Consider the following 17,289-nt stretch of genomic DNA (forward strand, 5'->3'; position numbering starts at 1 on the left):
AATAGGGAAAGATGTAAAGCAAACAAAATAAAAATTTATCACCTCCTTTGCCATTTAAAAAGTCACAAAATAATCTGAAAATGTATATAAATATACTCCTGTAACTAGCTATACATGTATTGTATTGTACATTTCGGTTTTATTATTGCTTATCAAAATAAAGCAGTGTTTCATTTGTTACAAACTTTGATGTTGGTCAGAATCAAGGCCCATGAAGATCGTGCACAGTAAACAGTATGTGTAGTAGACCTAAGTGGAAATTATTTCTCTCGCCTCCAACAAACCATATTTCAGAGGGAACTTGGTTATGTCTTTCTTTATGTATATTGTGGAAGAGAAATGGGGAATGTTGCAGTCGTAAAAGTATGAAAAATTCGTGTGTGCGAAATGTGTACTTTGCAAGCGATGAAATAATGTGGTACTTTCGTTGTTTGGGTAATTATTTCGGAACTTAACGACCCTTTTGAGCACCGAAGTTAAGTGAAATGTGGAGTTACAGCTAAACGTAAAACGTAATCTTATAAGCTTACCTGAAATTGAATCCTGGTCTCTCGTGTCAAATGTTGTACAGTACCTATAGTAAGGCCATATGTTAGTCTTGTCTATAACGCAGTCCAGGAAAGGAAATGACGATATAATTAGTACACGATAGGATTCACTAGCGCTCGTTATTCCTACAGCGTTGAACACTGGCTACTTTACCAAAAGAGTTGTTGTATGCTCCAAATAATGTATTTGGAGCATACATGGTAATGTTCTATACTACGTTCACTAAAATTGATTGTATTCCACAATCGCTTTAGTGTTCCATTATTATTGGCTGGTAGGTGCGTCGTTATTATTAAGGATTTTTCGTTATATTTGATGCAGTTTCTATTTTGTGTTAAAAATCCTGTTTTAATGAGGAAAATACATGTGTATATTATTGTAATGTACGAGGGATATTAAAAAAAACTTGGTGCTAGGTCCAATGAGGATGGGGTGGGGCAATATTTCATATGCCGATTCTACTGCCTTCATCATGGATGCATGAGCGGAATGAGCTGGTACGTTGTCTGCCAACAGCAACACTGTGACCAACTCACGACGTTTCTTCTTCAATTGCTCTCTAAACTTAGTCAGGAGATGGGAATAATAGGTTCTTGTAATAGTTACCCCTGTGGTAGGTAAACTGTTATGATGACCCCTTCAGAGTCCCAGAAAACGGAAAGCATCACTTTGACAGGAGACTCCTGTGTTCGTATCATTATAGGGGGGAAGGTAGGGTGTTTCCATTGTTTGCTCATTTCCTTTGTTTCTAAATCATAAACCCAACTTTCATCCATTATCGCTAGTCTGCCGAAAAAAAGTCCTCTTCATCCACCTCACAGGGATGCAACATTTCTCTTACAGCGTCCTCACGATTTCTCTTCTGGAAAGGTGTGAGCAGTCGTGGCACTCTTCGTGCTTACAGCGTTTGCACACGTCCCCGGCAATGCCGGATCCGGTTCCGACAATGCCGGCGATGGAGTCGGCGGCAATGTAATCAAATGGTAGCTGGCACACGCTTTCCGACGCGGCAAAAAAGCCGGTGGAACTCCCGGCTCCGGCAAATGCAGCCGGACTAGCCGCCGACATGTCGGTGCCGGCTCCGGCTTTGTCGGCGGCAATGTTTTATTATGCGTAGATGCACACGCAGCCGGCAAAGACGGAGCCGGCTTGTTGATAGGTTTCTTCAATCTAGCTACAGTGAGTGAGTGGCAAGGCGTTGTGTATTCTTGTTTCTTTTCCTGTATTTGGATTTTTTGTTTACTTCAGGTTTTTGTTATTTTCTTTTTTTCACATCATATGAATATATAATGAAGAATGAAATAATAAAAATGGCTGTGAGGTACCACAGATATAGTGGCTTGCTATTTACATAAATTCTCAGCAAGGGAAATTCGGATCTTGTTTGAATTATCCAACTACGGCAACGCGTAAAGTGAGTTTCACACATGTATGTATGTATATTAATTTGTTATCTTCTACAGCTGAAACTTACTTAAACGATTTAAACAAAGGGGTCGTTGGATTCGTTTTGATAGAGAATATGTCTTAGCATATATGAAGTCATAATTTTTAAAAAATCAACTTGGCGGAAATGAACAAAATGGAGATAGGAAGAAATTATGAATCTAGGATAGTTGTCCAGTGCTTATCCTGTTAATTATGCAACCCAGTATGTACGGTATAAATATCCATCATAATCGTAGAAGTAGGCATTTTCAAGCATAACAAAGGTTGTAAATAAAATTAAAGTAAATAAAAACTACAACACAGCTACAGAAAGAACTGAAAATGCACAAACAGAACAAGAAAATTTCTATTCTTGTGGTTGCATACTGTTTTACCTTATAGATCGTAATAAAAATATGTACTCTGTCTTGTCTGGTATTTGTTCCATAGAACGATTGTATACTGAGTGAATAGGCAGCCGCGATGTTGCCTTTGTAGAGCTTATTATTATTATTATTATTATTATTATTATTATTATTATTATTATTATTATTATTATTATTTTAAATAGCTTGATCTCAGCATGTTTCAATTTTGAGAAATTTAAATAGATGTTAAAATTATGGCAACAAAAGTGAAAAAAAGAGAAAGAAACCAAAAGAAGGCCATATACCTCGTGCGCACACATCCACACACACAAAGAGCAAATATACCTTTGTGTACTAAAGAAAAGATATTTGGGGATTTAGACGTTAATGCTCCTACGTCACTTGATTGACGTAATACAATTAACCTTGTTCTTTGCATTGAGCTATTTCTCAGATATTGAACGACCCTTCCATTTATTCAAGTCAGTCTGTAATATTACACGTCTCTTGCAAAAAAAAAAAAAAAAAAAAAAAAAAATCTGAACAGCGCTGAATATGATTACTAATTCGTTGTACTAAGAAATCGAACGTTTGTTTAGACATGCGAAAGTAATTAATAAAAAAAATTCGAATCATATGTACGCAGCTTTTCATATAATGTATAAAACGGACTCATGTTCTCTCCTTCACGTTCAAACTCAAACTACCTTTCGGCACCGGCATTACCGGGATGTGTGTGCAAAGCAGCGCCGGCACCGACATTGCCGGATCCGGCTCCGGTTTTGCCGGCTGCGTGTGCAAAGCAGCCCCGGTTCCGGTTCCGGCATTGTCGGTGCCGGATCCGGCATTGCCGGGGACGTGTGCAAATACTCTTACACTTCCTGAAGATGCAGCTGGTTGTGAATGATATTCCAGACAGACTCATTCGTACCTATAGCACACATAACACTTTCAATTGTTCTAATCCTGTCTTCCATTATGATCTCCTCAACTTTCTCCGTCAATGCGGCATCATCAGTGAAAGATGGTCTTCCAGATCTAAAGGTGTCTGCTGTGGTCTTGGTGTCCAGTTTGAAATGGCCATTTGTTCTTGGATGCCATTTCATAGGATGGGTTTTCATCCCCATAGATTCTTTAATCTCTGCGTGGATCTGCTTTGCTGATTTCCCCTGAGGATGGAGAAACTTCATGACACTCCGTGCCTCAAGCTTGTCAATCATCGAGTTACGTGCAGAAAAAGAAAGAGTTGTTCTAACGAGTCCAGAATTTGTATGCTTAACATACAAGGACCTAACTATAAAATACATGTCCGAGGTAGTTTGTAGTTCGTCACTTTGTAGGTGATTGCACGAACTTCTTGATACCCGTCGTATGTGGAATTATTCAGATTATCCATGATTTATTTCAAATTTACATTTTAAAAAACGCATACGGCCATGGGGCTATTAGGTATTAAAGAAATTACGTTAACATTGGCAGCTGGAAATAAATGTCTGATGTGTGTAAAGGTCTATATATTGAAGGGTGCCATTCCAGCTATCATTTGGTGGAACTAAAGGAAAACTAAGAACCTTAGGATATTGCGAAGCAAAAGCACTGACGATTTTCTTTGTTTATCTTCGTTGTATATGTTGTAAACGCAGGTGATCGAGAGTTCGGTGCAAAAAGAAAGATAAATATAGATAATTGTAAATCGTATATAGAAGTAGTTTTAAAAAGGAAGTTTTTCAGCACTTTTTTGGTATAAATTAGATATTCGTGAGATTTGTGCATCTGCTAAAACTTTACACTTTGAGTATTTCACCACAGAATTCAACCCAAGAAAAATCCTCATAATTACTAAATAGATATGCTCAGATGTGAATATCTGGGGTTATCCACTTCAGTGTTGCTTTTTGCAGATATACTTTTATTTTGTTTCCAGGTAGAGGGTAAAATTGTGGATGTAGATGAAGAGAGGAGAATTTTTGTGATCATTCTTTAAAGTACTACTAGTTGTTGACTTCTTGTGTTGTTATTCATTTGGAACAAATAACAGTCTTCTTTCTCAAGGGTTTTTTACTTCCATTTTGTTTTTACGTTGTAAGACATTCATGTCTTATGAATTACGGTGACTCAGTGGTAGAGCGCTCACCTGTGCGTTCGATTTCAACTCTCATCACGTGAGATTTCTGGTGAACAAGCAACGTGTGCGTGGGTTTTCTCGGGGTTCTCTCGTTTCCTCCCACTTTCGCCATTCTATCATCTCATCACCGTCTCCCTTAGCATCGGTGCATAAACGTGGAACTGTAAAATAATAATAATAATAATGATAATAATAAAGTCTATAGTTAATAATATCCCATAACCGCATAAAAGTAGTTTTTCACAGTAGTTAGAGAAGTAAATTAAACGAAATATTTGCAAGAAATTCGGGACTGTGGGACTTGTAATAAGAAGAATGTGTCTGACACAAAAACAGACACGAAAAGGAATCTTAATTAATTTTAAAGTACTATTTTGTTATTGTCCTTGATGTTCCAAACCAAGTGGAACGTTTTGCGTGTGGGAAATGTTTCCCTAAGAGAAACTAAAGATGATCTTCTTAATTAGAGCTGCTATTTTATGTATCAATGAATTATATGAAATTATAAGTAACATTTGCCAAGATTAAAAGAAAAAAAAACCTCGACACTGATTTCCCACGAGTCTTAAATTAGCATAGCAATTTTTTCCGTAAGTATTTACTTATTTCATTTTGGTAGTTGAATACGTCGCGGAACGCTAAGTGTAAAAGCTTTTAGGAACATGTTTTGGTATGAAGATATTCATAATACGAATTGAAGTAAGAAATAATGAGTCTTGCAAAGTTTTAAATGTATAATGGTAGGATTCTCCATTGTACTTCAAGATTTTTTTATCTTCTAAATTGGATATCACATTTCTTTCGTTCTTTTACCAATAAATTGTGATATAGCCACTTCTGAGAGGACGCCCTAGATGATATATTCTCTGATACTAGGGCAAATATTCCAATAGGTATTTGTGTTACTTTAATGAGCATTCCCAATCATTTTTAATATTCATGGCATCTTGGGGAAATTCCTTATCCTTGTTCAAGATTCAGTTTAAATAGTACCCCACGAATAAAATGAATTATGTGTAAAATTCTAACCTTGTTTCATATATTACATAACGTTTTTCATTTTAAAATGTTGATTTTGAACACAAGATGGTGGACTTCAAATGGACTTATGCAGGATTCACACAGACCTGAAAGTCAGGGAAGTCAGCTACAGTTCACAGAAGAATCTTTTTTTTTTTTTTTCAGCTGCTCGTAGAAGATACGGAGAATACATAAAAAAAATCAAGATAGATTCAAAAAGATGATGGTAAGAAAAAATATTGAGAAAAGAAAATTATTAAAAATCAAGAAGCTTGTCGAGTACCGGAACATGTTAAAACCTCATCCTTTGAAAGAACAACAACAAATTGAATGATTAAAAAAAAAAAATGCTACTGAAAAAAAGAAGTTGGCTTTGTAGATAAAGAGATAGACCAAATTATGATACGTTTCTTGTTTATGTATGTAACCGAAATTCCGAGCTATTAAACATATCGTGTGTGTGTGTTGTTTGGTACCAGGGGCGGCTCTAAGATATTTTATACCCTAGACGAAAAATACGTCTGTGCCCCCATAATCTCCTCTCCCAAACCCAAGCCAAAGTGAAGCCTTGTCACCCCTGACATTTTCATCACATCACATCGTTACCATTTGTTTAAGCATTAATTAAAATAAAACTTACTCCCAGTGCCTCTCTCTATGATAAGTAATCTATAAGCCAATTATTTTTTAAAAACATTTTTATTCCTGTGGCATTTGGAATGAAATTTTAGTGATATAACCACAGGGCAACAGGAAATTAAAGTTTTATTGTAATGTAAACCATGTCGATGCCCATTGTAAATATAAAACAAAAAAAGGCAAATATGAAGTTTCTTAATTCATTTTTAGTAATTTTGAATTTGTGTAATTATTCTGTCAAAAGCTGAGTAGCTTAAAAAATGTCCACGTCAGTTGTTATCTGATTATATAAATTTGGTGCTCTGTGAAAGAAGAACCTTTGAATAATCGACAGTCTAGGGCAGGAAAGGTGGAAGAGGTGGGTATTTGGTGCTACACGGGTAGAAATGTGAAGGGATAATTCTTGAAGTAGCGCTTCAGATCTTAAGTTTCCACTGACTACCTTATGTAGAAACTTAAGGTCAGTGACATTTCTGAGAGCAATCGGAGTCTGTATAATCAGATAATGCAGATCATGTTTAGTCATCGAGAGAACAGTGGGAACACGGAAACGTACTATGACCAGAAAGATGTTCCCCCGCTCCATATAGGTGAGGAGTAATCGATCTTAGGTGATCCCACTTTTCAATAACTTCCTCTTCCTAAATGTGTAGGGCCCTGGCGCATGTACGTTTTGGCAGTTCTTGATAAACTGCACGTAAAAATAAAATACAAAATAGCCTGTCATTGCGCCCCTAAATGTTTCCGCCCTAGGCAGCCGCCTAGGTTGTCTATACGGACGAGCCGGCTTCGTGTGTTACTAGTATATTGTATTCCAAATACAGAAAATTCGTCTCATAAATTTTACAATAAAGAAAATAAGTTTATACTGTACCGGTACTTGAAAAATAACAAGGAAAACATTGGATGGCTTTGGGTGTGGTGGAGACCGATTGATTTTTTCTTTTTCGAAACCTGAATGATTATTGGTTGGTTTAGAGTTTGTATCATTCATCACCAAAGCTATAGGAGACGTGGACCTATAGTTTAACTTATTTTAAGTTGCGATAAAGTGGATTCAATCCCCATGCGCTCTCACCGGAAATCCAACCCCGGATCGTCTGTGCCGAAGCATAAATGACAGTGTATGCAGTGTCGCGGATCAAGGAGAAGTAACTTAACTCAAACATGGAAATTCAGAGAAATTAATATCAGTGTTGTATTGTAAATAATGTTATATGAAGTCATAATAAATGCCTCAAATGTTACGGCCTCATGCCAATACTAGTATAAAAGTTATTTCTCTTTAATGAAAATTTCTTTTTGTTTCTACAGCTGTCTCACCCTGCAGACAGTGTCACACGTCATTGAACAAAGCATAAGTTAAATATTTTCCTACAGCGTATTTCAAAATGAACATTCAAATATTTTGTCCTATTAATCCATATAAACTTCATATATAGGACAGCTACAGTAAATGTCAGAGTAGATGAGAAGAATGAAGTTTAAGTTGTAAAGCCGCAGTTTTATTTCACGTAAACCTGTAAGAACTGTCTTCACAATGCATTTATGTATGTATGTTGCTTGTTTCCTTTAGTTGCATGAAACCAGGTTGATTATCAAATAATGCATAGAAGATCTACAGAGGATTTCATTGTTTTCAGTGAGATCCGACTGTGTTCTGGGTGGTTGAACAAGCTCTCCTCCTAGCTTTGTTCTCTTTCTCTTAGGCCATTACAAAAAGGCTGCAAATAATTCTTACTAGTGGACCGGAAGTCTTCCTTTGGTAAATTCACACGGTTGTTTTAAGTAAGAGCCGATTTATGTTTACAATTCGAACACTATTGTTTCGTTTTGTTGTACACAGATTTGTATATTGCTTATTTTATAGGAAACTCTTTTAAGAGCTTTACTTCTTGGCTTCACTTTAGAGAATTAAAATAGTTCTTACATTCTTAGTCATCACATATTAGTGGTGTTTTATTACTATGTAATGTGTGTAAGCTCTAAAGCAGTGTTACAAGTATTTTTGCATATTAATCTGTATGGTCTTTTCTGTAAAATGATCATTTCGCTCCCCTCCAGGTAATAATAAGGAAGTGAAATTCATACTATGAAATCTTTCTCACTGACCATTTGACGCAGCGACGTATTTACGATTTTGTTTCGGGAGGGGCTTTGCTAGCTTTCGGGAGGGGGGCTTTGCCTGAAAATGTGAAAATTCTGCAAGATATTTCATATACTTTACTATAGTAAGTAAGATTTCGGTGGTGCTTAAGCCCGGAAGCTCCCCCCCTAAATACGCCACTGATTTGACGTAATAACTTTTTTGTAGGTTTAGGATTAGGATTTAGATTTCTGAGGTCTCGGCATCTATGGCCATATTAATCTGTCATGTATGAGAGATTACATCCCTCGGGGATCGCAGTATCCGAGAAAAGGGAAGGAAGAAAGCGATCTGGGACCTGCGTATTAGGTACCATCCCGGCATTTGCGTGGTGTGAATGGGGAAATCCCAGGAAAACTCACTCAGGATGGCTGGCCTAAAAAGCTTTTACAATTTTTTGACCGAGTGTCCTTACCAGGAATCAAACCCGGACCGCTCGCACCGAAGACGAACGTTAGCGACTATATAAGGCGGAACCACCTTTTTGTGGAAACTGATATGAAAACTCATAAGGGTAATGTCGTTTTGAACTCCTGTTAAACGACCACAGTAGTGGAAGAAAGTGCATAACCCTCCCTTAAACAAACACTTCTTGCTTTTATCTTAGCGTCACCTTAGCGGCAGACTTCTACATCGTGCTTTTTTAGGAAGGGGGAGAGTTTTTTCCATTGTTTGCTCATTTCCTTTGTTTCTTTTGTCATAAAGATAAACTCAACTTTCATCCATTGTCACTAGTCTGCCGAAAAAGTCCTCTTCATCCACCTCACAGCGATGCAACATTTCGTTTGCAGCGTCTTCGCGAGTTTTCCTCTGGAAAGGTGTGAGCAGTCGTGGCACCCACTATGCTGACACTTTCTGCAGATGCAGCTGGTTGTAGCCAGATCCATAACTCATAGCTATTGCACACATAACACTTTCAATGGTTATCCTCCTGTCTTCCATTATGATCTTTTCAAATTTCTCCGTCAAGGCGGCATCATCAATGAAAAAGGTATTCCAGATCTAGAGTGTAGTCATATGTTCAGTTTGAAATGGCCGTTTCCACATGGATGCCATCTCATAGCATGGGCTTTCATCCCCATAGACTTCTTCCCTCTCTCCGTGGGTCTGCTTTGCTGATTTCCCCTGAAGATGAAGAAACTTCATGACGCTCCGTGACTCAAGCTTGTCAATTATCGCATCTGCAGTGATTTACCTGCAGAAAAAAGAAAGAGTTGTTCTAACGAGTCCAAAATTTGCATGGTTAACATACAAGAATCTAGCCATAAAATGCATGTCCAAGGGGGTTAGTAGTTCGTCAGCTTCTAGGTGATTGCACGAACAAGTTGATACCTTCTGGTAAATGACCAGACTGTATTCACTCTTTCGTTAAAATGACTGTATATAGAGCTATTTTGGTATTAACACTTATTGGAAACTTTTAGTACATGTTTGGAACTGCCAATCGTTTGGGTATTACGTAAGAAATTGTGCGGCCCACCTTTATTTGTATATTTTATGACTCGAAAACACTGTTGGGTCTAAAATACAGTCGGGTAATTTTATCCCCGCGATTTATATGCTTCTCGTTTTTACAAGTTATAATTCTTACACCTTAAGCATATTGGAAGAAAGTGTGCTATTCTATAATTTGAATGAAATTTTCAAATTTTGGACAATTCGAGTATTTGGACTTTTCTTAAATATAAGTTAGATGTCTTTATTCTATGTTTATGGTAGGTAGGTCCTAAAAATTTATTTAATGAAACGATGAGAATACTGCGCTATAATTTCCTCAGAAAACAAAGTCAGATGAACATAACGAGGATAATGAAGAGAAATCAGTTCAGATTTTCTCAGTCATTGTTGTAGGTACTAAAAGCTAAAGATCAATTACTGGAGATTGTAATTTTACAAACTATGTTGATAGGACGTTTATTTATGACTTATTTGAGCTACTTATAAACTACCTAAAAGATAGTTATTCGAGATAAATATACTAGAGACAACTTAAATGTGATAATTCTTTGTTAACAGTTAATCAAATCCAAACAGTGCGAAACATACACTAGTGTAATTAAAAGTGAATAAAAACTCATTTCAATTTAAATTTTCGTCTGAAATGAATCCGTATTATTGTATTGCATATTTGTTGTATTCTTAGCGGTGATATAGTATTCAAAATAAGGAAATAATGCCACCGACTAAGGACAATATATACTTACCTCGGCGTTGCATTAAAGACACAAAAAACTCATTCATGTATATAATATAAAACATTAGTTCGAGGTTTTGCCTTGCGTTCGCACTCAACACCAAGTTATTCCCGGCCAAGTAAACTTGTGGTAGACAACATAGTGTCCTTGGGTTTTCTCGGAATGCTCCGTTTCCTAGCACATTCTCATTCCATCAGTTCTTCCATCATCATCATTCACTTGCCTTAATTATCGTCTCTCTTAGCCTAAAGGGCATAATCGTGGGACTTTAAATTAAAAGATTTCATTTCAACCCGAAGGTTGTGAAGGACGGGACCTATTACTACCGTTGGCTCCGAACGACGACTGAGGCTTGAATGCGGTGCAATTGGTGAGTGCAAAGACCATCATTCAAGATAAGCTTTTATAGTAGTATAGGCCCTTCTCACCTGGTAACCGAGTGCCAATAGTTTGCCCACTCTGGCAATAAGATAAGTTTACCATTTTACATTATTACCGGCTGCTCAGTTCACTGCATAGTCCCATTCTGCTGCTCCTCACGTAGTACGTAATTTGCCCTAACACACCTCACCAGCAGGGCTGCGCTGCAGTCTCCGCCAGACCGTTGCCAACCCAACAGGGACGGGAGGTAATAGTTGTGAACACGTATATGCATGACAACGTAGACTATATGTCGTTCACCTGCCAACTAGCCGGCACAAGTTCGATCTTCACTGAGGACGGAAATTTCCCATTCAACCCTCATTACAGCATGCCTCTTTAAAATGGGCAGACAGGGCAACCAGGGGATCACATTTACATTACTACAATACATCATTTCCATGAGTACTAAAGTCAAGAAAGTGCAGAGCTTCACAGTTTTGATAGTCAGTTCAGAAAGGGGTCTTTAAATTTGAAAGCTCCATGAAATCGAGTATAGGCAAAAGTCTCCCACCCCGCTTTTAAAATCTGCTGTAATAGTACACTACGGCGTAGAAGTAACTATTTTACAAAGTTTAACTTACGAGTTAACTTAAAAAAGTTTAACTCCGTGAAACTTACAACAGAATTAACATGTCAACAATATATACGTTAGCGAATAAGTAGAATAAAATTTCTTCAAGTACCGTATACAAGAAGTGAGTTTCGTTTCACAGTGGTGAAACTACGATAGATTTCCGAAGTCTGTGAATTCAGCATTAGAACGTTTTTGTCTTCCAGCTTCAATAGAGAGGTAGTGGGAGATTTCTTAGACGCTAAATCGTTTGAAACCAGAAATAATCGATTCTTGTTACTTCCGGTTTGAATAGGTGTTAATGTAGGAGTTAGAACCCATTCTTCGGACACTGAATGGATTCCAATAAAACACTTCTCGATAACTTATGCGCTATATAAATCAATATTGAAATCGAAAGTACTAGTGCATTTCAACCATTTCAGATTTTGTTGAAGTTACAAGTGATTGATTCCTTCAGACACTGAATCGATTCCGAAAACCACTTGTTGCTATCTATTATCACTTTTGTACTTTGGTACTCAACGTTGAAATCGGAAATGGTTTATTTCCACCACTTCCGGTTTCAGTAAAGAGTTAATGGAGATTGAACCTATTCTTGGGCCGCTGAATTCATTCCGAGAAAGCGATTTTCGATATCGAGTGTTTTTGCTCTATAACATTAATATTGAAATATTAAATTTTAACTACTTCCGGTTTTGGTAGAGTGATACAGTAGATATAGTACTTTTAAGATGTTGAATCGATTTTTTTAAGAACATTTGTCGCGGTTACTATATTCGTTTGTTCTTTTGTGATCAACGTTGATACTGGAAATTGTTTATTTCTGCCTCTTGCGATGTGAATATAGGGTTAACAGAGGGACACTGAATCGATTTCAGTAAAACTCTTCTCGATATTTTTTTCGTTTGTACGCGATATAAATCAATATTTAAACCGGAAGTACTAGTACATTTCAACCACTTCAAGCTTTGGAAGTGTATTATGAATTATGGTATGGTCTCTTCAGACGTTGATTATTATTATTATTATTTTTTAAAGTGTTATCTATTACGATTTTTGTTCTATTGCAATCAAGTTGAAACCAGAAATGATTCATATCTACCATTTCCGGTGTGATAAATGTTTAATGAAAATGGAAATTATTCTTCGAACATTGAATCAGTTCTAAAAGAAACCGCTCCTCAATATCTCCTACTGTTTTTGCACTATATAAATCAGCATTGAAACCGGAAGTATTAGTAGATTTCAGCCACTTTTGATTTGATAGTGTGTTACGTGTTTTGATGGTATGTTTTCTCGAGATGCTGAATCAATTACGAAAAACCCCTTACGCCTATTACCGTTTTTATTCTATGGTGATCAACGTCAAAACCAGAAGCGCTAAATTTCTGCCATTTCCGGTTTAGATAGAGGGTTAATGGTGGAGATAGAATCTGTTCTTAAAACACTGAATCGATTGCAAAAAAAACACTTTTCGGTATCTCTTGCAGTTTTCGTTCTGACATCTGTCGACATGTAGATGGATAGATGGACGGACTGACGGAGGTAGTCGTTCTATAAGACTTCTGACATTTATGCATAGCATAGTTAGGAAGGATAATAATAATATAATAAATAAAACGCAAAGACGTATACTATTCGAAAGCTCACATAGCACGACCAGCATTTAACATAAGAACTTCACTTAACAATGAGCAATTTGTTACTTAAATGTGTGGCATCGAACGTTGGCTCTTGTCAATTTTGGGGGAAGAGAATAAAAACTGGAATTGGAATAGTTTCATAAAATGAGTTAAACTAGAAATAAAAAATAAAAAAACACTAAACAAAGCAGAGTTTATTTTAAAATAATAACTGTATAACAATGTCTCTAACTGAACATACTGACTTCATCAGACACTGTCTACACCAATGTGTTCAGTTAATTGGCAACACTGTAACACGGTTATTATTTTAAAGTAAACGTTGCTTTGTTCAGTGATTACAGTTTCTGATGAAGGCAATATGTTCAGTTAGTTGGCGACATTGTTACACAGTTATTATTTTAAAATAAATGTTGCTTTATTCAGTGATTTGTGTTTCTAGTTTGAATTATTTAAGGTAGCAAAGCTGATATGAACTAGTCATAAAATGAGTATTAATTTAAGTAAGATTGTTTCGTTTGGTTGCAGTTGAACTTACTTATGTCATTTAATAAATATAAATAGTTTGACTAGTGTCGTGTGTTTTTAGGCACATCTGAATTATATAGATCGTTTTTAACATTGATTTTTCTTGTTTTTCAGGTTGCAACAATTGAGCGTCAGGTGTTTGAGTTCCTCGGTTTTATGTGGGTTCCCATTCTTGCCAACTTCTTCCAGATTATTTTTGTGATATTTGGATTTTTCGGAGCGTTTCAATATAGACCAAAGTATATTATAACTGTAAGTACCAGTATAGTGAGAAGCAATAAATAATGAGACGATAAAAATGTATTTGCAGTAGGTTGCACCCAGGAATTTTTGTTCGGGGGGGGGTCCAATACTATGGACCCCCCAAGCTTTGGGAGAGTTCCAATACTATGTCTCTCTTGTATTGAATGAGTATTATTCTGTACCCAAAACGACGATAAGTAATTGTAAATACTTCCATCTATATTTTCAGAAAAAATGATAGAACTAGATTGTTTTTGTAATGGAAAGAGTAAAATCAAATTTTGATACTACATGGTGGACCCCTTCCCCGAGGGTGCGCCCCTGATTTGCAGTGATTAGGACCCATACAATTACCTTAATGTCTTTCCTCAGAAACGTGGCTTTTCATGTTATGTATTTTTTTTTTCTTTCTTGAATGATGGAGTCAAATAGTAGTGCCCATAAATGTCTGTTAATCATTGCGTTCGTATAAGATTTAACCTGTATATATATATCGCTTTTAAATCATGATGATTCACATGGAAAATCTGAGCACACTTGTGATACTTCGTACACACACTTTGGGGTAGAATACTCAGACAAGACGTTTGAAAATATATGGTCGTGTGTTGTTTTACTTATTGATTTATTTACGCTGTTCATTATTCATGCAAATGGGTTTTACATTAAAGCGTAGATGTAACTTACTTTGCCTTAGTACTGAAAGGTAATGTTAATCTTCAGAAAAATTGTTATGATGATACAATATGCATCCAACTAGCATGGAATAACTATTCATATTGTATGTCGGACGATTATCAGTGTGTTGAGTGGAATTTTAGTCTACTATTCTGATAGTTTTTGTTGCCGAAAAGTTTTGAGATCAAATAGATATTTTATTCCTATTGATAAATTGGTATTTCAGGAAAATTATATTATATATGAAAGTGAACAGTTTCGAATTTCATTTCCGTATGTGACTTTTTAAAAATGCCTAGGATCCTGATCATGATGTAGAAAACTCTTAATTTTTTTAATTTTTATACTTCTAAATGGAAAGTTTTCAGGAAAATATTTGGTGTTAAACTAAACAGAATAAACGAGTGAATGTTATAAATGATTCCGTGGAGAAGTTCATAGTATCTAGGTATTAGGGAGTGTACGAGTTACTGTGCCTGCAATGAGCAGGACACGTCATAGATTGTGCAATATCCGGATTTGTATATCAATAAGATATCGAAAATGGATCAATATATCGAAGTATCAAAAACATTTTAAATATTTAAGTATTAAAATATTTAAAATATCGTGTACCGAAAAATATTTAAAAGTCAAAAAATAGTGGAATATCAAATATTGAAAAAATCGATAATTCAATCTGTAATGTTTTATATCGATATTTCAATACCTGAAAATGTCGGTATATCGTGTAGCGGTAACCAGTGTTGAATTCAGACATTTACACCCGGGGGGGAATGTCAACTGCTCGGGGGAGGGTTATTTTTCTGTATTTTTTTCAAGAAAGCAGCATATTTAACAATTCCATTCACATACACATCTTACCTAATATTGAGACTAATTGCTGATAAATATTCAATGAGATTATAATTTTAAGAAAACAATCGTTTGATTTCATCTAAAACATTAAATAAAGACTGGCAAAAATAGTTTACACTAAACTTTAACTGCTATTTACAGTAACTATTTTTATTATTTCCTATATTCAGTAATTACTGTTTGTTACTAATGTAAAAATTTTTAAAAAGATTTAAATTAACTGAAATATTTTTTTCCTAAAACAAACATACTTAGGAATATCTTAATAAAAAGTTATCATTCTTTCTCACACTTCTGATTCTAAATCAAACATATTAGCCTTGGTTTCTTCACTGCATATACATCAATAGTTTAGTTGACGAAATCTTCAGTAGGATTAGTGCCGTGTCGTGGAAAATCAGCGCTTGGCGCGAGAGTATACGACGGCATCCCCGTATATATGAGTGAGGTCGACAGACCAGCCGCCAAAGGTGGGAAAATTTTAAAAAGTAAACCCTGCTTTTCCTTGATTTTGAGCACTTTTCATTACTTTTTTCCTTTCATTTTATATATGTCCACATGTATTTCATTCCTCTGTTTTTCTTTCCTTCTTTTCTTTTCTTTTTCCATCCCGAATTTTTCACCCCTTACTTCGGCGCCCGGGGCCGTCGCCCCGCTTGCCCCTCCCCCATGGAACGGCACTGAGCAGGATCTTGGCCACCTTCAATAGCAATCTTTCACTTATATACTATTATCATATTGATAAATTCTATATAAGTCTCTAATCAAGGAGGGATAACTGTTCCTCCCTGATCCCTCTAAATGACGCCCACTGAATCTCACCCTTTAACTGAATTATTTTTAATTAAAGAAAGATGTGTTTACTTTAACAATCGTAAAACACATTTACGTCTGTTACTTCCGATGCGAGAAATGGGATTTAGGCGCCCTATTTCAAATAATGTAGGAACTGTATATTTTCAAGAACTGAAGTCTGCTGACATGAGAGATTATATGGAATGATCGAAAGATCTTCCCTATCTTTCCTTTCGTATCTCAACCTGTGCTAGTGCTACCTACTAATATATAATATAGGGCGAGAGTATAGTACCTACTAAAATACAAACCTTTCTTCAACAGTTAACAATTTCATGTTCTGCCAAACTCAGTCATAGCGTTAAGAAATACAAGTTTTTTTCACTATTTGGTATTCTATCTTAGATGTTACATGTTAACATTTATATAGAATGGGTCTGCGTCATTTATATGTATATTGAGAGATCGGATTTCGTCTGCACGTACACGGAAAGAAAAGCAAATAATTGGGTGAAGTAATTTCTACATTTTGTGACTGAAATTTTGGGAGTTTCTCCGGGGGGGAATGAATTTTCTTCGGGGGGGAGATTCCCCCCCGGGCTACCCCCTGAATTCAACCCTGGCGGTAACTACTATGGGAAATAAGAGCGGGGTGTATTAAGTTCTAGTTGGGAAGCTCGTGGGAAAAGAGCTTCGAATGGTGAGTAGTAACATATGAAGATTGAATTAGAGTAATTCAATATTAAATATAGTGTCGAGGTTTTGTTTCTGCGGCGATGAATCTTTTTGTTTTTTAATCATAATTACAAGTTGTATGTGTATTACTGTCAGAAGACAAACAATACAAGTGCAATCTGCTGCTTAACGGTATCTTTTATGTATACACTACATTGAAAAAGTAGAACACTACATTGAAAAAAAAAAATCCAGCAGAACGATAAATATCAATTATTTCCCAGCGAGTGAAATACTTCTTAACATCATAAAAATTCCTTTTGAGAACTGCAGAAAAGAATTTGTTCTTAAGAGCCTGCCTTACTAAAAATAATACAAAATTTACTATTTTTCTTTTGCTTG

General features: G+C 36.0%; 1 protein-coding gene across 2 annotated transcripts in view; it reads left to right on the forward strand.

Moving 5' to 3' along the window:
• NKAIN (Sodium/potassium-transporting ATPase subunit beta-1-interacting protein) overlaps positions 1-17,289 on the forward strand; it is a 137,073-nt gene that overhangs the window by 69,655 nt on the left and 50,129 nt on the right. For both annotated transcript variants that reach the window (XM_081755730.1, XM_081755731.1), the window contains exon 2: positions 13,753-13,890. In XM_081755730.1, coding sequence (XP_081611856.1) covers positions 13,753-13,890 — 138 coding nt within the window. The remainder of the gene's footprint in view (positions 1-13,752; positions 13,891-17,289) is intronic.

The sequence above is a fragment of the Thermobia domestica genome, chromosome 4, assembly GCF_964235325.1.
Source record: "Thermobia domestica chromosome 4, izTheDome1.hap1.1, whole genome shotgun sequence".
In the NCBI taxonomy this organism is placed as follows: Eukaryota; Metazoa; Arthropoda; class Insecta; order Zygentoma; family Lepismatidae; genus Thermobia; species Thermobia domestica.